Below are 26,623 nucleotides of genomic sequence, written 5' to 3'. Positions count from 1 at the left end.
AGTGGTAAATTCCATCAAAGAAAGAGTGCTGCAAACTATGATGCTTGGTACGTGTTCACTGCTTGTGTAGGCTTGGATTTCAAGATTGGCATACCACCTGGCATTATTTGCAACGCGGCGAAAGCCAACTAGACGTCCACACACAAGCCACTTGGTAATGCAGATTGGCTCAGCGGCCTTGGTGTGGACACAATACGAAGAAATACGAACAAAATCGCGTGTTCTTCATAAATAACGATTTGTATTGATAATATTTACGCGAGCTGAACGGGCCCATACACTTAAGCACGGTTTGACTCTTTGTGCGCCCTTATAAGAGATGATTGTTCAATGGCGAAGTGCATCAACATTGATTAAAAACGCAGAAATCATAGATTACGAAACGACGGTTAAACAGTAGCCGTGGTTAAAATGTAATTTATGTGCACCATTCATAATCACCGATTACTAAAACATGGCTAGCTGACACCTCATTTAACCAGAGTAAAGTCTATGATGGTACATTGTTTCTACAAAATGACTAAAGGAAAGCATCCAAACCGCTGCAAAGATAGTAGTCAACGTCTAAAAACGACTGCGCTCACTATGTTCTACGTCGAAATGAACGTATCCTACATTTTCGCGTTGCATTTGTTTGCCTGTGGGCGCTGTTATATTTGTGAGTTCCATTTCTTCAGTACTGTTAGGTTAAAATCGTACAAAATGGAAAATTGAATCCAAAAATGATTCTATCCCAATGTTAGGTTGAAGTATCGATAGACTTAATTACTAGATTTAAATGTATTATATAAAAAAGATGGAATATCCATAAAGGAAAAGGATGTAGAAGATTGGTAGGAATGTGTGTACGATCTTGGACCCCATTTACACCAGGGAATTGTGCATTATCCTAAGATCCATCCATAACCTCTCTTTGTTCAGCCAGTGACATAGAGAAAGAGATACCGGTATTCGAGTATTCCCTCTTAACCCATTTGATCCCAAGACGCTTTCAATTATTGGAATATAAATATTTCAGAATTGATATTAACCCATTTATGCCCAAATAATTTTTTATTAAAAATGGTGTTTCTTATATATTCCTACTTATTGACACATAAGAAACAAAATAAGATGATTATTGGTCCTCTCAAATCATTTACGCCGTAAATAATGCATGTTCCCATTTGGGAACAGTGGGAGTAAAGGGGTTAAAATACAGAAAATAACAGTTACATAGAATCGTAATATGAGCAGCCGATCCGTAGGAGAAATATGATTGTTCTTGTGTTATTTCAAGGAATCCATTTGTAGATTTTGATAAACGAAATCCCTCCTGAAATTTTCTGTCACCTAATTCCTCGTAAGAATTCTCTCTTTCCACTAAAGAACCTCCACGCTCACGCTCTATCCATGTAATTCAAGTACTGCACAATAATAATCGTCTTCGAAATAATCACCTGTGGTTCTGGCCGTCATTTTGCTTTACTTGCTCTACTAATCGCTGGTTATCTCCTTTAACCGCTCATATTTGGCCGGTTAGAGATTACTGTGGTTAACCTCCTATTTAAGTCGTAACCGAGGTCGATCCACCGTAAAAATGCTTAATCAGGGGTTAGGTGACAATTTTAACCGATGGTTACACTAACCGACGTTGATGCACGTGGGCACAAGTCCGAAAGTGGTCTGGGTAACATTCGTAAATCCGACGCAGACAGGTGAGCCATCCTGTGTCAGTCCCTGATAGAGCGAGGTCCCGTCCGCATATGAGTAGCGTGATGAACCACAGAGTTCCGGTGTCCCAAGCCCTTTCTATATCAGCATCGGAAACCCGTACTACCCAAAGACTTCATCCAAGCATATTTTTATTATTACGGATGATAGATGAAATGAGGGGAAGGTGGAGAGTGTTGTGGAATGGTAGAGGGAAACGGAAGTACCCCGAGAAAAATCCTCTGCAACGTCTACTTTGTCCACCACAAATTCCATCACGACCTGGCCGAGGATGGAACCCGGCCCACCATGATGGAAGGCTAGCGCGCTAGCACTGAGCCACAGACGCGCCGTCCCTTGTGTTTACTTTGTTTTTGAACACTTCGCCTTTTCATCCACCCCAGAGTCAAAAAGCGGCTGGAATAAGGTCTGGGAACCTTGACGGCCAATGCACGTGGAATACGCGACCGATCCATAGTTATGGAAATGTAAGATTTAGGTAATGTGTCATCTGACGACTGGAATGTACAGGACCTCCATCATGCGCACATCGGATCTGTACAGACTAACTACAGATGTTTCTCTACACCAGAGATGTCAAAACGCCTGCACTACGTGCTCTCAAAAACCCGCACCATATTTCCTTAAGAGCGATGATTGCACTTTATCTTGCTGATAAGTGAACCTTGTTGGATTTGTATTGCTTGTAGTATGAGCACGCAATTCAGGCGTTTTTATATCCCTGCTCTACACTCACTATGAACAGTGTTGCCCTCAGTATATTTCAGAAAAGCGACACATACTATTCCTTTGTACGTAGTAGTACACAGTCATTTTTGTAAGACTTGTTATGTGCAACATTCGAACAACTATTTCTCCACATCGCGATCGGTTGAAAATTTGACACATATTTAAATGAAATTTTTTACTCGGAATAGTCTATACTACCAACCAATAAAATATTTACTATTTCTCCTGGATTATCCTGTCTATTTCAATTGTTATGTAGGACACTATTATAGAACATTCGTTATCTCGTCCAATAAAATGTTTGCGTGCCCCGTAACATATAGTAAGAACTTTAGGGGTGGGGGGTAATTGAGCTAGCTAACTACAAACAGAAGAATAGGGAGGGAGGAAAGCTTCTCGTTCACTTTCTTCTTCCCGTGGCGCGCAGATAGGTTACACGAGATACAGAATGGCGTATATAAAAATTAAGTGTTATGAGAGCATGATTATGAAAATAAATTGGTGATGCACTGACTTGTATATTTATATTAGCTCATGTTGTCATTTCGTAATAAATTTTTAAAATAATTTCAAATATAGAGTTTAATAGAGAGATAAATGGCAGACCCAGAGCCACTATTTCGTCGTGAGCGTCCTGAAAATGCATATTACTTGAAACTCTCGAAGTAAAGCTAGGCCTTATATCTTGGAGTATTATTATACTTTATCTCCATATTTCATCCTAATGATAAAATAAATGACTCTGAACAAGATTTTGATTTTATCACTGCCGCATTCGGCAAAGTGTAAAACCAGCTGCGAGTGCTGATTCAAATTCCGTCTTAGAACGTACTTAACAGCGTCAAATAAAACTGTCTGAAAGCACTGTACTCGGAGCTTGCCAATGACTATATAAATTTCTCCCCGTCTTGAATGTGGAGTTTCCTGAGCTTTCCAAGGAGTCTACATTTGAGCGGAGCGGTGACTTAGCGGCACAGCCGGCGCTATTCCCACGTCAGCACAGGTTTTTACAGCTATTTTATCCTGAATGGTAATTTAGGACTTGTGCGGGTCGGAAGGAGCGTTGAGAGGAAGGGATAGAATCCGGCTGGATGAAAAGCATCTGACGATCATATCGATTCGAATGGAAGTGCAGTGGAAGACATCAGTGTTTCATTCGGCGGTTCTGTAACAGCACTGCTGCAATTACGACTGTAATAATCTTCTGCTGTGCAAGGAAAAGACCTTGCAAGAGAGGCTCTAATATTCATGAGCCAACTAAAAGAAGACTGGCGCTTCATATCCTTCAGTGGTGAGATATGTAAATGGCAGAAGGATATTACGAGTACCAACAGAATCCAACAAGCACCTGTTACAAGATTGCTGTTGTGAATGTTACGCTGACACAACCGGTCACAACTGTCTTCCCGAACATCTGCACGTGTTACATCATGTTCACCACTCATGTACAAGAACGAAGTCTTGAGGCTGGAGAACACCTCGAAGCTTATGGCATTTTTAGGAAAATGTATATCATTTTAAAATACTCAGATGGTACTGTAAAACGAAGGTCCTAATGACTGTATCGAAAAATACCCCCAAGTTTTAAAGAAACTTGATTGTGTCATTAATTTTATGTTTCCAAGTCAGAAGGTATGCCAATTTTTGGCGAAAATGAAATTTCGAATTTGTTGTGCATCCTGATGTTATCTTTCTTGTGGCAAAAGATGGCATGCATATCTCTTATTATTTTTCTCTCTAACCCGTAGTTATGAAACATGATTCCTATTATTATATAAGGTCGTTGAGACTTTAAATGCTAGGTCCCGAAAAACTGCAAACAATGACATATCACATTTTGCCTTGGAATCATGGAATAAAATTTTTAATTCTCAGTAAACATAAATTATTCGAAATTTTCACGAAATTTAACTGTCTATAAACCCACGAAAAATAGCAATTTTATTTAAAAGTAATGAACTTTTTCGCAGATAGTTGCATTTTTAGTGAATTTTATTTGCATTTTTCCTGTTGACAGGGCTAAATGACACAATTTGAAAATCTTCCCATTATTTCTTTGGAGAGAAATGTAACTTATGTACATATCTCCAGGTTTTATAATGCGGGAACGGAGATACATATGAGATTATTTACAGTAGTAGTATCAGTACCAGCAGCAGTAGCAGTAGTAGTAGCAGCAGTAATACTAATAGTAAGTTAATAGCAGCAGTACTAGTAGCAGCGGCAGAAGCAGTAATAGTAGCAGTAGGAACAGCAGAAGTACTAGTAGATATTTCACGTATATTGTGTCAATGGGAAGAGATGAAATCGTAAAAATTTCGAAAGAGATATGAACGGAGCACATTTGAATATATTATTAATTCAAGAGAACTGTTTAATATATTTGAATGCGTTACATGTACAAGAAAACTCATTTTGTGTCTGAAAATATCCTATTGTATACTTGATCCCATTCCCTTGCTTGCTTTAAAGACAAACGTATTTGTGTCTGTTTGCTTTGTTATAAACTCATCTCAGTTCTTTGAAAATTGAGATAGCCTATATTTGTCAGAACTTGAAGAAATATAACTATTCCGTAACTTGTAGGTTATATTATGTGTACTCTTAGAAACTTTTATAAAGGACTGAGAAAGTTTGAAGTTTTCTGTTTTTATTTTTTGTATATCATGCTTAATATTGTGTTAGAGAAAAAGTCTGAGTTCCATAACTTCAAAGGATCTGATTTCAAGAAGATAGACTTCTAACAAGAATTACGTCAATGCAGCATCAACTTTAAATTGACTCCTTTGTGGTTCACCCTTTGAAGTTTTGTACGATATAAAATTTATATGGCACAGAAATGACCAGGGTTCACGTTGAAGTGTTTCGCATAACATTATATCTAATGCAAATTTATTTTTCTTATAAATTCCAGTGAACACCGGGTATCTACAAAGAAGTGATGAAATTTACCTGTTCTCAGAACATAATACATAAAGATATGAAAACTTCATTGACATTTATTAGTCTTAAAACCCACAAAATTTTATTAAGTAAAGTTGTCTCTATTACAAATCCTGGAGACTTACAGGATAGCGAAAAATTGTCTTCCAGCTTTGCAGAAAATCGACAATAATAGCAGTAGTAATATCAGTTCTGATGATTGTCTCCGTTACCCCTAAGGAAAATACCCTTTGTACCCAGTATTGCTAGAGGTTCAGTAATTCCAGGTTCGGACATATTATATCAATGAAAAATATCCATGACCTCATTAGAAATCAAATCCTCAACCTTCCGCTGCGACGAATGTACCTCGCGCACTCAAAGATATTATACATATACAGGGACATCATTTTATTTTTACTTAAATTTTTATTGTACCAGAGTTTTTAAATGTACTTCACTCCCACCCCTTCTACTAATGAAGTCCCCAACTGTCCTCCACACAGAACCGAGGACGCATATAGTAAACAGTACTGAGTTAGTATAGTACGTTCCAGAAATATGTTCGCGTTTTCCAGTGACGAAAGAGCTTTCAATATTGAATCATATTTTCGCATAGGTAGGCCTACTGTCGTCCGTTTGCCTACATCGCATCCCAGTTTCCCCCACCTGCTTCTGCTCGCCCCAACTGTAAAGACTAGTGGCTGGTCTGTCTTAGCTCTTTTTTATTAGGAATTGGACGACTACGTAATATTACACAACTGTTTAGAATAACTTAAATAAAAGGGTCTCGTTAAGTAATTAACTGTCACGTGATTTCTCCGTTTTCTACGATCCTGCGACATAACCACTTGGACGGACAGCATGTAGATAGCATGTCTGAGTAATTTTATCTTTTCGATCGGGCAGAAGTGAAGATTGAATTTACAGTACGTAAGGTACTCTTTTATAAAGTAGGTACAGAATTATTTCAACATGAGTTACTAGTACGAAAGACGAAACTGGTAACTGGAATTAGGTACAATAGTCTATAGTGGGATAATATGCACAAAAGAACTGAAGTCTGTATCGAAATGAACGGCCACCATATTCAAAATGTGTTTAAATATCCATATTATGATTATTTTTCCACTTAACTTCATTCTCTATATTGTACGCTAATGTGCTGTAGACAGTATAATGTACACTGCATAATGAATACGGTCGCATGGGCAACTCAGTTCGTGAGTAAAAACACTTACTGTTAATACTGTACTGTATTTTGATTAAACAAAAACCTAATGAAAATTATGAAACTCAAAATTGCGATATTTCCTAGTTTACGTAAATGGATGAACTATTTTTCTTCCCTCCTATACCTAGTAAAGTGATTTGTTTGTATATTACTCCAGTATCACCGAACTCCAGTCGTGGAAGAGGTTAGCGAACAGCGTTTCCGGTTTTCAACCGTTAATTCAAAGGTATAGACAGGTTAATATTAAAACTGTTAGTAAAAAGAAAATGATGTCCCTGTACAAGAACATCTTGTTGCTCCACATCTTTTACTGTCCCCACCTCAGTTCCTTGTCACGAAGTATTAGGGAGTGCAAGACAATAAACACTGTTAAAATAGCCTAAGAATAACTTTCATACCAATTCATTCTAATTATACTGACGTTAATGGTCAATGACTACATGGCAATTTCGATCTTTAGACATCCATCCTGATAACTCTGAGTATTCACAATTGAAGCACCTTGTTCCAGAATGGCCCAAGGCACAAAACAGTAGTTGTACTGTACATATAAAGTTTCATTGCAAGTTATGATTTTTAGTACGAATATGTTAGGAAAAAACTGCAATAATTTTAGTGACTTAGGTAATTAATTTAATAACATGTCTTATTTATCTATATACGCTCAACACCAACATCAGGATCGATCGGAGATTACGAAAACACATCGTTTGCCTCTCAGCCATGAACTCCAACAGCTTCATAAGATCTCTCAGCTTCACATTTGAGATTTCCCTTGCATATGGATAATTTATAGGAAGATTTTCCAACACGTTTCATAATATTTCTTTCATTACCATAGGAAGGTCTTGCACATCCTTCAGCAAACTGGCTACTTCTCATGGTCCTTGATGATTATAATTCACTTTGAAGTGGAACTGATATTCATAACAAGAAGAGAACTTTATCATTGTCATTGCTTTATATTGCGTTTTCGAGCTCCTTTTGTGAGCTTTGGTTTGTTGATCAAATCAGTGACAACTGTAAAATCTCTAAAACCCTCCTTACACAGAAAGGCGTGCAGTATATATCCCAGCCTTTTAATCACCTCACACCAATCACCTGGGTTATGCACTAAAACTGTTTTTCTCTTAATATTTTCTATCTGTTCAAACCCAGCATCACAGGGCAAAAATTTACTATGTCCAGGCTCAAGAAACATGAATAATTTCGTCAAAGGTTCCAGACTCGGTAAGGGCATGGAATAGTGACATGATCGTTGTGATCTTATTCTGTCCAGGACAGTTATCAGGCACCTTATTTCCAATATGTTCTTTTTGTTGGCCTACAGTCTTTTTTATTTCTTCTCTTTATTTGTACGAATACATACACACACGCTATAACATCCATTCTGTCTTACTAAGATACTACCAACATAGTATTCGTCTTCTATGCAGAATATACTAACATAGTATATATCCGGTTATGTTGACAGCGCACACATTGTGCTTTGAACCATTCTGGAACTGAATTTAATACAAGTTTCGAGGAAGGTGATTCTTATTTATTTTATATTTCAGCTAAGCATTAAAGCACAATCATTACTGGTTGACAAAATGAACGCTACATAGAAACAGTTACACAAAAATGGCAAAATCCAAAAATTGCCATCTTATGCTTTAGGCCCTTATGGAACTAGTTGCGTCAATTATTTTCGTTTAATTTCTCCCCTCCTGAAATATATCAAGACTCTATGTATATTACTTTAGTTTTTCTACACAGCTTGTATTCATTGTTTAATTAATAGGCCTATTTCAAAATATTTTAATATTCAATTCATAACTAACTTCTGTATACACGTAACTTTTATCGAACTCAATTTGTTGTGATCTTTGTAACTTGTGATATTCAATAGCCTTTATGTTTAAGCTTACGTATACATTTTTTCTGGTTGAGTATAAGAGAAGGTCTTACGGCCTTAACTCTGCCAGCTAAACCTAATAATTATTATTATAATTATAATTGTTATTATTATTATTATTATTATTATTATTATTATTATTATTATTATTACAAACTTACTTCGCCCCAGGAGGCTAGAAGATTAGATATTAGCTACTGGAGATTTTAAGTAGATGAGCATGCATTTAGCAAGCGAAGTACTTAACTCATAGCTCACGCGACTCTTGTTTCGTCAAGTGGGGCAGAATAAAACATGGACCACTTTAATAATTGCACTAATATTTAAAATTTAAATCATTTGCACTATGTACACTAGAACACATTTTTTTAGATTATAATAAAAAATGTAGCCCTATATTCATCGAACATTTACACTATTAAGCTTATGTACTGTGTTGTGTACTGTAATGCAAGATATTTTACTTCATAATAAGTTACTATAGCCTACCCTATTTTGTAAATTGTGTACAGTAGAGTAAATAATGTTTGATAAATGTAAGTCTTAATTTTTTATGACGGTGTAATAGTGAAAACAACGTATTTTAGTGTACATAGTGTAAAGGGCTGTCAGACTTTGACTACTTTGAAAAGCCGATTGTCAGAAAGACTGTTTTTCGTCTCTAGAATATGTTTCTTCAAATATTACTTTTGTAGAATTTGCATTTTTAATATCAATAATTCTTTATATTAATGTTGTTAATCAATATTTGGACCCAAATGATCTTATTTAACACTAAATTGTAATTTATTGTTTAACTCTTACAGTTATATGTAACTAAACACATCTACATTTTGCGCTTACAAATTATTATTATTATTATTATTATTATTATTATTATTATTATTATTATTATTTTCCTAATTGATGCTATTTATATTTGCTATGTATTTTTATACTGCTTGGTGGAAGATAAGGTCTTATGGACTTAACTCTGCCAGTATTAGCAAAAATAAATGAAATAAATAAATGATCAAATAATTTAAAATGTAGAGAAGGTCATCGTAGTATCAATCTTTATCGCCTGAATGCATTTTCAACAGTTTTCAATTATAAATAGAACGTTAACTAGAGCAAAAATAAGATGCAAGTGTTCCCTGTTAGTACCTGTGTCATGCGCCAAATATGACGCCACGTCAATATAGTCTATGGAACAAAATAAACTTATCTCCTTATGCCCTGGGACAGTATATGGTTCGTTATTTTTATTATTATTATTATTATTATTATTATTATTATTTTCCTAATTGATGCTATTTATATTTGCTATGTATTTTTATACTGCTTGGTGGAAGATAAGGTCTTATGGACTTAACTCTGCCAGTATTAGCAAAAATAAATGAAATAAATAAATGATCAAATAATTTAAAATGTAGAGAAGGTCATCGTAGTATCAATCTTTATCGCCTGAATGCATTTTCAACAGTTTTCAATTATAAATAGAACGTTAACTAGAGCAAAAATAAGATGCAAGTGTTCCCTGTTAGTACCTGTGTCATGCGCCAAATATGACGCCACGTCAATATAGTCTATGGAACAAAATAAACTTATCTCCTTATGCCCTGGGACAGTATATGGTTCGTTATTTTTATTATTATTATTATTATTATTATTATTATTATTATTATTACTAAATTTTAATGTATGAACGAATAAATTTATTATTAGCTTCCATTTTCTCCTGATGTCATGCCGTTGGATTTCTTTTAGTGGTGCTTTACGTTACTGCAGTGATAAACTTTCGAGATCATCCTCCAGGATTGCGGCAGCTGCCGACACGTTGATTCCAATAATGTCATAGCGAATAAATCGAATGAGAAACTGTAGACTATATAGGCCTACTATTTCTCATCGACCACGTTGACTTCTTTGGGTGATACTTTAGATTATATGTGTATTAGGAAACTTCTCATCTCTATTTTTGTTTGCTAGAAAAATAAAAAAAAATTAGGGAATTTTAATGCACCTAGCCTATAAAAAATCACCACCAGAGATAAACCTATGTTATACGGGTTAGAAGGCTGGAGAGGAATGCGTTAGTGTGGCGAATAATGGCTCCGGCTTAGCCAAAAAGCAGAGTCGGCATGAAACTTGTTTCGTCACGGATGTAAAAAATATAGACTGCAGTGCATAGGGATGCTTCATATTTCGTGAGGAAAATCCCAACAAAAGCAGAAATTGCAAGAGGTTTGTAATAAAAATATGTAATAAAATAAATGTATAATTAAGATATTTTAAATGTTGAGTTTATGATTAAAAAAAAATATAGCCTATGTGTAGTGCATTTATATTCAACATTAATATTTTGGTGACTTTCTATTGATTAAAACAGATCTGGACAAGTTAAAAGAATCCTTAAGTGCTCCCAGCTATCTCTACTCTATATATTATTATAATGTACCGAAGTACATATGATATTTCCATGCAGATATTCTGCGTCATCATACGATTAAAGAGTAATGGAACGGAGAAAAATTCTCTCCGGCGCAGGGATTTGAACCCGGGTTTTCAGCTCTACGTGTTGACGCTTCAGTACGTAGAGCTGAAAACCCGGGTTCAAATCCTGGCGCCGGAGACAATTTTTCTCCGTTCCATTACTCTTTCATCGTATCTCTGCTCTGTTCATCGGATTCCTAGTCATTAGAAAATTGTTTTATATTCAAATCTTATTTTTACGTAACTCTGAGGTCTGCGAAAGTTTTAAATTTGTGTACAACCCAGGTTTCACTGTATTTAATTCATGTCTTTCTTTTACAGTTTTAGGTGATTAAATAAAACGTAATCAGTCAGTAAATGAAGTAATTTAATTTCTGAAGAATCTATTTGTTGTTTGTTTTTAGAACTGAAAGTTTCTAAAAGGCAAATAAGGAACGATAATTTCGGAATTAAGATTATACAGAGTTTAATTTTGTGTCTCTGCGTTATTTTTCCATTAAAAGCTGTCTATTTATGGAGATAATAGTTAACAGTCATCATCGCCATGTGAGAAGCAACTAATCAAAAGCTAACTTGTCCATCTCCGGTCAAAATTGAGTTTGGAGTGGTTTCCGATAGATCTCAGATCTCTACATATGTAAGCTTGTCAGCCCATTTTGAAGATGTCTATCAAAATGTAAAATATATATAGTCATATGTTTTCAAATTATCAAAACAGATAACACAATCCGGTTCACCGTTAACTTTCAGGTATGCCGTAACACCGTTTATTTAACCTTGGCCCTCCCCGTCTAAATTCGCATGCGAGATAGTGCACCGCACCGGGCCTCAGTAGCCTCTTCTATGGACAACATGTCCTCGGCCGTGAACAGAGGTTGATTGAGTACAGAGACCAGCTCAGCTCGGACCTGAAAGTCTGACGACAATAGAATTTAAATCCTGGTCACAGAATTCCGGCATCTGTAGTTAAAAAGTCACTGGCAGCACAGTTCATACAGTATTCAGACAGATAACACAACAAAAATTAAACGCCAACATAAAATAAAATGAGGAGAAATTCACGTTTCCGTGTTAAAATAAAATTGTCACAGTTGACTGAATTTATTAGATGTCCACCAAATCGCATCAAAACATACAGTGTGCAAGTTAAATAGTGTTGTAGCTTCTATAATCTTGATTTTTATTGAGAAATTTATTTATTTATTTATTTATTTATTTATTTATTTATTTATTTTTTATTGTGGTGTAGTTAAGACCATCAGGCCGTCTCTTCCACACCACCAGAAATAGAAATTCAATCATAGAAATAAAAAGAAAAATCACACTATAAACAAAGTAGAGCCATACAAAAATATACACAAGTTGCAGGCACACAAACTTTAGATTAGTGATTAAGTATCGTAATTAATTATATTCTAACTAATTAATTAACATAAACAAGAAACTTGCAATTTTAATCTAGAGTAAAAAAAACACGAATCAACACTTCTAGCAATACCTAAAAGCATTAAATAAGACAAAATTTTCCAATTTAATTTTGAATTGTGATAAAGTCCGGTAGTCCCTGACGTCATTAGGTAACAAATTTCAGAGGCGAGGTATTTCTACAGTGTAGGAGGATGAATATAAAGACGTTCTGTGTTGAGGGATAGAAAGAAGTGCTTGATGCCGGTTTCGAAGAGTTGTGAGAAATTGAAAGCGCGATAACAGATAATTCGGAGTAGAAGTATTCATGATTCTAAATAGAAGAGACAGTGAATGTATTGTTCTCGTTCCTTCAGATGCACCCATGAAAGTAATTGGAGGGAAACCGTTATATGGTCAAATTTACGAGTATTGCATATGAATCGTATGCACACATTATGAACACGTTGTAGTCTCTCAGCTAAGAGTGAACTTACATTAGTTAGCAAGGAATCGCAAGAATCAAAATGGGGCATTACAAGCGTCTGAATAAAATTATTTCTTAAACTAAATAAGATTTGTGTTTATTTCACCTTTAGTCATAGATTTAAACAAGATTTTATTCATCTTTCTATTACAAACATCTCGAAAAATACTCATTTTTAATGTATCTCCAGAATATTTTGTTTTATGTAACAATTTATGCTTTCATGAGTTGTTTGTCAATTATAAACTACACGGATAGACCTACTGGCCTGTATCTTGTTAATATATTTTAATGTAACGAAGTTTAACCTCGGCGCTCCCTAGTTATCTCACTTATATTTCTATTTATTTAATTAGTAGCTACGTATTTTAATGGAAAACAATTCCATCTCCAATAAATGAACATGTCATTTCAATCTGAATTCTGTTATTTTATTTTTAACACAAAGACTTGATTCAGCGTCGAAATACCCAAAACTCTATGAAATTGTAATACTGTGGAAAAGGTCCAACCCAAACCATCATTTTATTAACTGTCATCGCCTTTTCTGTTAAATTTTGTGTGTTCTTGTTTTCATCAGAAAATAAAATAATCCGATCTAGAACATACTAACAAAATCATTAACGTTCCTTTCGAATCTGCATACATCCTATATTCAATCAGCTATGAAAAAGTTCAATGCAAATCCGTTATAAAATTGTAATCCTCATTTAAATCCCTATAATAGTGATCTGAAGCTAACTCTGCATTAAGCTGCTTTTATCATGTCGAATCTACCTGCGAACAGGTAATATAAAAGAAGCGTTAAGTGCAGATGTTAATACTAAAACTCCAATGAACCGTTATGAAAACAGAGTCAAAGTCAGTAGTTTTTTTTTTAGGCTGTTGATACATTCGTAATTGACACGGGTTTCGTTATCTTCTCTTCGATTTCTTTATGAAACTGAATTGCTATAATGTATCAACAGATATAGTTTAACTTCGTGTTATAAGGTACCGATCTCTCTCTCTCTCTCTCTCTCTCTCCCTCTCTCTTGTACAGCCAACAGCATTACAGGCAAAGTCGGTCCTGAGAGTGGCGCGGGGAGAGGTTAAGACTACGGTCAAAAGGAGTTTGTTGTTCAAACCAGTTTGATTTTTTATCCGAATTCGTCAGAACTGCTGCATTGGATATCGGTATGGTATAGTTGCTCCCCGCGGTAAATTGAGAAGTCTAGGCATGGCATCGTTGCGCCCCGATGGGCATAGTACACACGAAAGTGATTGTCATCGATAGTAATAATAAATCTGTAGCTGAAATTTTTCTGGTAATTTTCGATTTTCCAAAAATAATTGGTCCTAACATATATAATTAACCACCCTGAAACCGAAAATCGCTTTTTTGAAATTTTTGTTTATGTCTGTCTGGATGTTTGTTACCTTTTTACGCGATAATGGCTTAACCGATTTATATGAAAATTGGAATATAAATTAAGTTCGTTGTAACTTAGAATTTAGGCTATATGGCATTCAAAATATTTTATTTAAAAGGAGGGCTATAAGGGGGCTTGAATTAAATAAATCGAAATATCTCCCTTATTATTAATTTTCATGAAAAATATTATATAACAAAAGTTTCTTTAAAAATAATTTCCGATACGTTTTATTCTATGCAAAATTTTGATATAACCGATATTTAATGAGATAAATGAGTTTCAATATTACAATAACAACGCCATCTAAGGCGGTGTAATGAAATAAAAAACAAATGACTTCGTCTATAAGGGGCCTTGGACAACAACAATAGGAAGCTATGAAACATAGCCTACAGAGAATGTTTCTGTGTTTGTATGAAGTAATATCAGAAGCTAAATTAACCGATTTGTATAATTAATTATTAATTCACCATTGCAAAGTGTAGTTTCTCTAGATGGACATAATGCTGTATGTTATTACAGTAACTTCTGAGTGAATCGAAGACAGGTAAGATTAAAATAGCTTCTTCTGCACAGAAAACTTGATGGGCTATTCTGTACATTCGTTTCCTGTATTTCCTAAAATAATTTTTATGACCGAATGAGTGGTCTCTGGATCAAAATGAAACCATTTTAATTTTTTAATACAATTTAAATTAAGTAACATAATAAACGATATATCCTTCTATCAAACACGAATGTTCCCTGGATCAAATTCCCTATTTTAATTATGTAATTACTTTATATTTATTTCTAACGGGTGCAGCGGAGCGCACGGGTACGGCTAGTAAAATAAATAAATTACTGAAAAATATTATAGTGGTAAATTAACCCCACTATGCGCCACAGACGGTGTGAAAATCACTAATAAAGTGTCAAGATTATTTAGGCCTCATATTTAAACGACTCACTCATTTGAATATGTCAGTAAAGTGCTGCCAACTTCATGGTGTTCATTTTTAAGGTAGACTATCGATAATCACTGCATAAACAGTAGGAAAATAATAAAGTACTGCCAACTTCATTATGTTCATTTTAACGGTATTGATAATGAATATTAAATCTAATAAGAAATCAATAAGGTTGGTCGAATACGAGGCTCGAGTTCCCGTAATGTCTTTTACTCTACCTATTTCATCGGGGCGCAACTATGCCATGCCCCTTTTCTCTACCTGATGGGAACGGGGCGCAACTATGCCCTCAAAACAGGGACTATTTTTTATCTGCTGCATCTTACCTGACCGTGCGGCGCAACCATTCTCTGCCCATGAATATTGAAACATTGATTAGTTTAGTATTTGAAAATAGGAGTCTGTGTGATATGAAGCAAAAATTGTGTCAAAATCGTGATATTTCTCTTAAGAAATGGGAAAAATTAGCGAAGGAATTTATTTACATTTTATACAATGTTTGTACAGAGGTATGAAATACTGTTTTGTCTTTATCGTGGATTTGACCACTCTCATTTCATATCAGCTGTTCTTATATCAAATATGTGAGCGCTGAAAGGGATATTAACTGATATTTGTAGCTTACAGTATTCTGAAAGCTAACCTAAACCAAGTCGAGTCTAACCACAATAAAGTGTATTTTAAGAAATAATATATTGTCTAATTATACATTAAAACTAATCGTTAAAGAACTTCATTTGGAACATATTTCCTTTTCCAACTACTGCAGAAAATTGCAATGGCAAATTCATATAAGCTTAACCTATCGTTAATGTACTGTATTTACAAGAAATGGAATACCTGACTGTGCTTGTACTGCTGTTTTAAATATCCTTTATTGAAACTGCACCTCGCCAGCAGGACTGATGAAATAATGTTCATAGACAGGGCCGCGATTTTTATTAGAGATAAACTCTAAATATGACAGATGCACCAAGAAGTATAAGCAGGTTTTATTATACATGTGACTGATTAATCACAGTAAATTTGTTTCTAACTTTCGCAACAGTTAGCTGTTTCAGAGAAAATGTTCATTTCTGCTATAAAAATGAGAAAAAGAAATTTTAAAAATTAATTTAAAAATATTGTATATTAGTTTTGAAGATGTTAGCTGTAAAACAACAAGAGGGGATATTATTTGGGAATGTTATTATCTCTGTAAGGCCTTACAGTGCCATTGATGACTGGGGATTTGTATAAAACTGAGTTAAGAAACAATAAGCCTGATTTACGAAGGTACATTTATTATTATTATTATTATTATTATTATTATTATTATTATTATTATTATTATTATTATTATTATTATCATTATCACCATCATCCTAGATCACATATAACAGATTGCTCAGCCTTATAGGTTTTGACGGCAACAACTTTATTCAATTACAATATGCTGCCATCTAGTTACTGTTTAGGAAGTCACGTTATAACGCTCATTTAAATTGATCGTTCCCAATCGACGGGGCGATCCTGGTGGTTGTTCTCTCTCTTCCACATTTTACAGTTTTTAACATGGGGATGGCGAATCTGTTATGTAAGTAATCAGGGTTGTTGTTATTATTATTATTATTATTATTATTATTATTATTATTATTATTATTATTATTATTATTATTATTATTATTATTAAAATACCTTAATAATAAATACCAGTACCTTAAAATTGTTGCTAATTATAAATGTGTATGAGTGTAAGACATTACGTGGTAAAATATAATCATGGAATTTTCACGATATTTTACTCACTTTTCACGAATAGTTTGAAAAATGTTCACCAAAAAATCTGTCCCTGTTGTACGTTTCTCACTTCACTCGCTGCTGTGCCATAATGGTTGTAACGTCTTGAGGCAAACATATCTTTCTCTGGTATAATGAAACTCCTTCGGTATCAGTTATCAATAACCTTATTATGCAGAAAATAAATGCACTTTACTGTAGTACTAACGTTCTCCGGAATTATTTTCAATTCAGTTTGGTCTACAAACATATCCACTTACCAACTAATACCCAAGTGCACATTCAATGAATGCGGAGTTCTGGACAGCCTATAGGGGAAACTCGGCTAATTCCGCAGTACGGGCAATTCCGCAGTAGTGCATATATGCTTTTACTGCAGCTTTACAATAGCGTGAATGTAAGTTTTGATAGGTTGTCATAAGGAGGCATGTCCTCTGCAGTGCTATAGAAAAAAAAATCTTTCATTTTAATATGTGTATTCTTTTAGAGAGTAGTTGGATATAATCATAGGTGGGGGGGGGGTGAAACCTACGAAGTAGGACTTGTTTTAGGTACAAAGCACGTACTGTCAGAAGATCCGTGCATTGGATTTAAAGAAAATTATGATAATATAACATCTGTATGTATAATATTACTCAATAAATCTATCTATCTATCTATCTATCTATCTATCTATCTGTCTGTCTGTCTGTCTGTCTGTCTGTCTGTCTGTCTGTCTGTCTGTCTGTCTGTCTTATCTTATCTTATCTTATCTTATCTTATCTTATCTTATCTTATCTTATCTTATCTTATCTTATCTTATCTTATCTTATCTTATCTATCTATCTATCTATCTATCTATCTATCTATCTATCTATCTATCTATCTATCTATCTATCTATCTATCTATCTATCTATCTATCTATCTATCTATCTATCTATCTATCTATCTATCTATCTATCTATCTATCTATCTATCTATCTATCTATCTATCTATCTATCTATCTATCTATCTATCTATCTATCTATTCTATCTAATCTATCTATCTATCTAGAAAAAATCAAGGATATTGATCGACACTTCCGTCGGCAATACAGAGAAATATCTAAAGTTGGCTGTTTTTTGTGTTTTGCTACACAGCTGTGAAGATAGTGAGTACTGTTACATATAAATTTTTCATTTTATGTTACTTTGATGATGTATTTTATAATTATTTGCTACTGCGGAATTAGCCAAGTCCTATTGCGGAATTACCCGAATTATTCTTTTTCAACTGTAATATATGTACAACTAAATATATTTGCATTTTAATAGGTCTCTTTATCTCGCACAAAAGCGTCAGAATACGCATCCACTGTAACCGTAGCCTAAGGCTCCCACCTTTATAATCTGCATTAATGTCAGTAGGCATTTCAGTCCTACATGCTTGCCGCCTTTATCCTCAAGCAAATGCCCCTGGTACTCATTTCTGTTAGAGGTTAATTAAGCTAATTATGCGGCCGGTAGGAAAAGATTAATGGAGAGATCCATGACACCATCGTCAATCGAACCCGCGATCTTTCGGCTTTGCAGTGTTACGCCTTAACCGCGACGCTATTACACGTCCCCGATCTCTTTCTCTCTCTCTTGTAAAAAATGTAAGGTTACTCAAATACTCGCACACTGAACACTTTACGCTATGTTTGAAAATTAGTTTCCATTTCGTATATAATTTATGTTACTCTGTAGATCACGTGCCGTTTACAGCAGTAACTTCTGTACACATCTATGGTGTGCATAAGTCAGAAATTAGTGGTTTTGAGTTATGACCTCCATGTGATTACAAGAAATATTTCTTCAAATGGTATAAAAGCATGTCTATACTCTTTCATAATGATGTAGAATAGTGGTCGACATTTCTTGACTCGACAGTCAATTCTTTAGCACACAAACAGGGGGAGGGGTAAGACATGCTCTACCTCCCTCCCCTCAGCCATCACTTGTTCATTCAAAATTACGCAGTGTTAAAGTAAACCGACGGGATCAGTTGTAATATCATGACGAATTTTCGTGTATGACAAACGAAAATCTCGTTGCTCAGTTAAAATTCGTTACATGTAACCTTAATGTTTAATTTATGTATAAAATTTCGGAAAAAGGAAATCAAATCATACAAAATTAAAAAGAAATGAACAAATATAAATATTGACATACATTTTAATTAATCTTTCCTTAACTTGAATATGGTCATAGTCCATCTCTTGCAAAACTTGCAATAGTGAAAGTGTTCCGTGATTTCTCCTCTTATATATCTCTCCTTTCACCTTACGCGTTGCTGTGTTTTGCGGGCTGCATTTCTTCTCCGACCATTGATGTAGAGCGTCAGTTTTGCAGACCATCATAATGAATTGGTCATTTCAAATTTTACTTATGTTTATTTATTTATCTAAACGATAACAGCTCCCTGTATTAACAGGCTGCCACAAAAACGGAGCATATTGTGCAATAGGCAGTTGGAAGTATAAATAATATACATATGTTTAAGTTGAAGGGAGTCTTACAACAACGACAAGAAATGACTGAATAAATAAGTAGCTACTAATTAATTAGTTGAAGATCATTGTTCACCGTAGAGATGGTTGCAATTTATGATTTGTGTCATTTTTACAGCACATAATAAAAGTCTTCAAAGAGGATTTAGTCCTAATATTATCAAAGGTATATACTGAGTGTTCAGTTCAAAGTGTGTCATGGCTCGCTGTATGCCGTCATGTGCTAGTCGATGAACCTAGAGAATTCAATCTTCCTACACTTCCGCAGAGGTGTATTACTGATGTGCCAGAGAAGTTGCCTGGTAAGTACGGCGTTCATTATGAAGAGTACTTACCGATACGTACGGTAACGCCGTAGTGGCAGGAATGTGAACTGTTTCGAAACATGTACTGAGGTGAGTTTTTTCTTACTGTCGGGATATGTGGAGAGGGTCAAGACGATTACTTACGTATTTGTTGACATTAACTTCGACGGTCAACATGGACACGGAGCATCTGATTTGTATTGTGGAATGTTACCGTACGCAACCGATGTACGACTTGCCCGCGCAAAACACAGTTCGAAAGAGGTTGTGGTAGCACACAGACCGTACAGAGCGCCATCTGTTGCTACGACGTTCAAGTTATACCGTACACGTTCTCAAGTTCAGATTGAACGCCTTGATTAGTAGGCAACTTCTCTGACACAAAAGCTGAAACTCGCTTCAAATCGCTGTCTCATCAACAGTGACGTCATGAGACACTTTGAAATGAACACCCAGTATATATAATTAGTTGTCTTTGTTTATTTTCATGCATTATCAATTTTACACGTTAAAAATATATCCCATATATCCACGACTTGTATAAGCACGATGTCAATACAGGTCGTCACACTGACAATGTACAAACATTCATATCCGAAACGGAATTCGAACTCGCTTCCTTACCTTCCACACATTGTTAAAACTATGCGAGTTAAACGTTGTGTACAGTACACTGCACCTGCACAGTCCATCTTTATTTGTAATTCCCTAGTTATACGATATAATACGAATTTAGATTATTCCATGTTTCGGGGGCGTAAGGTGTATGATCCCAGGAGAATAACTTTTATATGTGAAGGGAATCTTGTGGCAAAGCCATAAAGGGTATAACATTTGCTCCCAGATGTCATAAACAAAATTAATTCTTAGACAGGAATATCCTCGAATAAAATCCTTGCTTCGCGGTGTGTGACTGGTATTCTAAAAATGGTAATTCGCAAGCACACTGCATTCCCCGCTCTCCTGGACAGCACAAATATAATGCAATTTTTAAAGGTATTACCGAGCAGTGTAAATTAGCTTTGCGTTGCCTTTGACCGGCAGCATCCAGCATTAATAGGGATTAAGAGTAATCCGTTGCTAATTCACTTCTTTTTCTCTTGTATTTGCAGCCACGGGACGCGGTGCGCCGGGGAAGTGGCGGCCGCCAGGGACAACGGCGTGTGTGGCGTCGGCGTGGCTTATGACTCCAAAATTGCAGGTAAATCCCATAATTAGCAACACACAAGCTGCATAACGAAATGTCGCCGTGTTACTGAGCCATTTACTCACACAACCTTGTCACCAAGTCCAGGAATTTATTCTCACAATATAAACTCGTAATGATTAATTAACGTTATACAGGGACATCATTTTATTTTTACTAACATTTTTTTATATTAACCTGGCTATACCTTTGGATTAATGGTTCAGAGCCGGAAACATCGTTTGCTACCTCCTTCCACGATTGAAGTTCGATGATTCTGGCGTAAAATGCAAACAAATCACTTTACTAAGTATAGGAGGGAAGAAAAGTTCTTCATCAATTTACGTAAAGTAGGAGATATCGTAATTTTGAGTTAGATAATTTTAATTAGGTTTTTGTTTAATCAAAATACAGTACAGTGTTAACAATAAGTGTTTTTATTCACGAACTCAGTTATCCATGCGAACGTATTCGTTATATATTGTATATTATACTAACTACAGTACATTAGCGTACAATATAGAGAATGAAATTAAATTGAAATATAATCATAATATGGATATTTAAACACATTTTTTTAAATGGTGGCCTTCATTTAGATACAGGCTTCAGTTATTTTGTTGCATATTATCGCACTATAGACTATTGCATCTAAATCCAATTACCAGTTTCGTCCTTCGTACTAGTAACTCATGTTGAAATAATTCTGTACCTATTATCAAACTCAAAATTACGATATCTCCTACTTTACGTAAATGGATGAAGAACTTTAGCTCATAAATTAAGTTACTACTTTACCTTATATATTTATTTAAATTTAAATAAATGTGTAGTGAAGAATATTGCTGGAGAACCTTTTAAGCGTAGTGTAAATATTTGTAATTTAAATTTATGTATTGTATTGATTAAGGCTGGTTGGGTGGAAGAGAAAGCCTTATGGCCTTAACTCTGCCAGCGAAAATAAAACATTATTATTATTATTATTATTATTATTATTATTATTATTATTATTATTATTATTATTATTATTATTATTATTATTATATAAAAAGTACCTTATGTACTGTAAATTCAATCTTCACCCCTGTCCGACCCGCACAGATAACATTACTCAGATATGCTATCTACTGCCCGTCCAAGTGGTTATATCGCAGGATCGTAGAAAGGGGGGGAAATCACGTGACAGTTAATTACTTTTATTTAAGTTATTTTAAACAGTTGCGGGTGAGGGAAATCAGAATGCGACGTAGGCAAACGGACGACAGTACCTGTGCGAAAATATGATTCAATATTGAAAGCTCTTTCGTCACTGGAAAACGCGAACATATTTCTGGAACGTACTATACTCACTAACTCAATACTGTTTGTGTTTACTACCACCTTAAGGCGACTTTGACTGTATACGCTTGGTTCCGTGAGGAGAACAGTTGGACGTTTACTAGTAGAGGGGCTGGGAGTGAAGTACATTCAAAAACTCAGGTACAATAAAAATTGAAGTAAAAATGATGTCCCTGTACATTCTGGATGGCCATGCGTCAGTATGAGAAACGTAATATGACCCAATTTGTCACTGTTATCACTACCACCATCATCATAGTCCTCTGTGGTCTTGAGGTTACCATAAATGCTTTTGGATTTCAGTTCCCCAGAGACTGTTGGATTTTAAAGTGCGATATCAAATGGTTCGTATGGTTTGCTCCGGAAAGGAAGTAAAGCTGGTAGGTCGGGTCGTAGATTCACGATAACGAGCGCTCTCCCTCCTACAGTTGGCCAGGAAAAATTCGTCGGCCGTTTCTCGCCAAGGTTAAATTTAGATTTTAATAGTTGAAAACGTTATGACATAAAATAATATTACTACCACCATCGCCACCGCAATAATCGCAATAATAATTATCATAATTTCAAACTTATTCCAAAATACAAATCAAAACAATCCTATTTACAGCATCGTCATCAACCTTCTTACATCATATATATCGTTATTCTCATATCACATTTTTTCTTTGTCACAATATTCTTATTTATGCTTATCAAACGATAGTGACCCTCATATTTAATCTCCTTATTTCTGTAATCGTCATATCAACGTTTTCTTCAATTTAACTTTCGTCCTTTTGATCTTTATCCTATCCTTATTCACATTTCTATTTCATCGTTACCATCATTTTCATTCCTTCATTATCATTATTTTAATATCTTCGTAATAATTATCCTCACATCCAGCGTATTCCGAATCTCACCGGACCGGTGGACAACAATGACGTCACGTTGTAGCGAAATAGGAACAAAACTTCTGGAAGAATCGATGGCTGTCATGGTGAATGTATAAGTTATTGTCTGTGCTACTCTAGCAAAATTTTGCGAAACTTCCGTACCGCCATCACGTTCGAAGAAAAGAGAGCATAAACAATTTATTTCTTGAATCAGCAGTAATAACTGGTCCGTTGACATGTTCGCTCATAAGCCATTAACATATTGTTTTTACGTTATGCTCATTAAAAACAATACAGCAGAACCAAAACAGAACACACCGCCATGACACAACAGTGCACGATCTCATTCGTCTGCTAATTCCCGCTCTATACAAGAACCAATCAGATTCACTTATGGTGGCTGATGGAGACTGCCACCACCTCTGCAAGCTGATGGCATCGGTGCGACACCGGTGGAGCATCAGTGACTCCATCGGTGAAATTCGGAACAACGTGATGCCATCCGATTGCTCAGCGCTGAGATTCGGAATACGCTCATAGTCATTATCGCATCGCTCGTTTTCATACTTATCTTCATTCTCATCTTGTCGTTAACTTATACTCCTTCCTACATCGCCGTTATCCTCATTCTCACATAGCCTCTATATTCATTTGTCTTTATTGAAATCTTCGTCCTTAGTCTCGCATCATCCTCACTACCTTTATCATCGTTGTCGTTATCACTCTCAATCTGACTGCTACTACATTACCACCATCGTCACTACTATCATCATCATCATCATCATCATCATAATCATAATTTCCTTTTAAAAATCAAATTATTATGAAGTGAGTTTATTGTGATTTAGACACTGCAAATGAAAACCTAGAGCAGCTTCACAAGAACTGGCGCTGTTCTTCTAAGATTGTTCATTACAGATTTCATTCCACCAATACTCTTCATTTTACCCTACTTTTTATTTCATATAATTTCATTTCATAACAAAAATATGGTTTCAGAGTAAGAAGGTTGAGTTTTGGTGACGGCGACGATCAGCCAGTCTAGTATATACAGTTACGAAGCTCAATACGTAGGGAATATGCATCCATAGATAGTTGATAACCTCTAGGATCGCTACTATCGCCTCATAATAGACAATGCGAAATAGTACCGGCACAGCCTATTGTTCCTAGTACCCTCAACAACTCAAGCTTCCTGACTGTATATACTAGACTGTGGTATAACGTTTACGGTTCAGACCCCGAGCAGGAACGTCTGATGGATGGTACCTGCTGTACAGATCTGGATAACTTCCTGATGCTAACGGGGAACTTCCTCTTGGGATCTCTCGTTACTAACAATGGACCAACTGGGATGCACCCTGCTGCTGTTCGAGGATCGATTTATTTTGTTTGGTGACCAGTAGGAATCTGATTTGTCTACTCCGTTGTAATTACGGGGTGCAAGATCATCTGTATGATTCTTCACACATCGCATCTCTATCTTCTGGGGGTTGTGCGCATGACAGATAGCACTGAAAAAGTCTACATGCGTATGGACATTCGTCCGCTTTCTCGGTACTCACACACACACACACACACACACACACACACACACACACACATGATATTGTTCATGGCCTTACTCAGTATCGTACAAATTCTGGGTATTTCTTTAAATATAAGTAATGAGTTTATGCTTTCGTATTATTTCTTATATGCAAATTGAGTGCGTCACATCAATTGGTACAATCCCAAAAATTGGGGAGTGTTTGTGGCAAAGGAATAAATATAACGGAGGAGTTTGGGTGTACACTAAAGCCCTTAAAGGGTTATGTACAGCTTACAGCAATAAAATGTTTGGAAATATTCAATATTTTTTGCTGTATCTTGTACAGCTGTCAAAACAAAAAATGGCCTCTCTCCTGAAACAAAGTTCCCTTCGGGTATCTTCGCTACAATTCGGAGACAGGCGATGTTACATGTTGTTGGACCACGTTGCCTGATATCTACAGTTATAATTAAAGTATTCTTTGTGTTATTCGATAGCGTAATGGTAGCGTTCAGGCCTATTATTCATGAGGTCCTGCGTTCGACTACAACCTCGTGCTTTTTATGTTCTTTTTTGTTCTGTTTTTGAGAGAGACAAACTATACGTAAAGGCTCCTTTCTCTTTTACGATTATTTTAGTAATTAACATCAGGTTCATTAATATATTATGCCATGACTTTATCATTATGATATTGTGGCTGCAAATGGAAAGAAAATAGATTTTATTCTCAATAAAAATATCTTTCGTGGCATAAACAAAACAAATTTACTGGCGTCGGCCTTAAAACATTCAAACAACTAAGCGTTCAAAAAACAAAACAAAACCCCACAATTCAATATTTAGTCTATCTTCCTCTTATCTCGCTCATCTTGCAATCGAGTGGGCATGGAATTGACTAGTCTTTACAAATAGCGACTGTTCTTAGACACGATATTCCAGGGATTCTGATCATACATAAGTCTTCTGTCCATGGGCAGGTCTTTCATTGCAAACCCAGCAATCTCCAATCTTTCCTATATTCTGCCTTCCTTTTAGTCTCCGCATATGATCTACATATCCTAATGTCGTCTATTATTCTTTTCAACCAGAGACCCAACCAATTCCTTTTTCTCTTTCTAGTCAGTTTCAGCATCATTCTTTCTTCACTCACTTTTTCAAACACAATTTTATTTCTTATTCTGTCTGTCCACTTCACACGCACCGTTCTTCTCCACAACCACATTTCAAATGCTTCAATTCGTTTTTCTTCATTTCGTCGTAATGTCCATGTTCCTTCCCCATACAATGCCACAATCCACACAAAGCACATCACTAGTCTCTGCCTTAGTTCTTTTTCCAGAGGTCCGCAGAAGATCCTTCTTCTTCTATTGAAAGCTTCCTTTGTTCATGTTTGCAGTTTTTCTTGGTAAGGATAGGCCTAAATGCGGTAACATCCCGTTGCTTTCCGCACACCACTATCTCTTTCGCATCTTATTAAATTCCAGGGGGCCCAAGCGTGGAGATGAGGAGAGTGGATTTGACTAATTGGGCCCTCCGGACTTCACCGAAAATCACGGCAAGGGTTAAATATTAATTCTATCAGGATGTTTGACCCGATCAGAGACCGGGAAATCTCAATTAGCCTTTGCCCCCCGCATCCTGGACTAGCTTCTACGAATCATCAGAAAATCTTAGAGTGTGATTGGGCCAATTTTTCCGAAAATGTTTCCACACTTTTGCCCTCGTAGCTCAGCGGACGAACGTCGGAATTTAGATGTCAACGTCTCAGGTTCAATTCCTCGTTACTCCTTTTCATTTTATTGTAGTTCAAGATAGTGTAATGTAATAATAATACAAAAAGAAAAACTAATACCAGTATTATGCAACTG

The 26,623-nt window shown here is 35.5% G+C and overlaps 1 protein-coding gene across 1 annotated transcript in view; it reads left to right on the top strand.

Annotated features, from left to right (window-relative positions):
- amon (prohormone processing protease amontillado) overlaps positions 1-26,623 on the top strand; it is a 637,284-nt gene that overhangs the window by 446,861 nt on the left and 163,800 nt on the right. Inside the window, exon 5 of the mRNA XM_069816284.1 lies at positions 20,938-21,026. Coding sequence (XP_069672385.1) covers positions 20,938-21,026 — 89 coding nt within the window. The remainder of the gene's footprint in view (positions 1-20,937; positions 21,027-26,623) is intronic.

The sequence above is a fragment of the Periplaneta americana genome, chromosome 17, assembly GCF_040183065.1.
Source record: "Periplaneta americana isolate PAMFEO1 chromosome 17, P.americana_PAMFEO1_priV1, whole genome shotgun sequence".
In the NCBI taxonomy this organism is placed as follows: domain Eukaryota; kingdom Metazoa; phylum Arthropoda; class Insecta; order Blattodea; family Blattidae; genus Periplaneta; species Periplaneta americana.
This window is presented reverse-complemented; position numbering and strand designations above follow the sequence as displayed.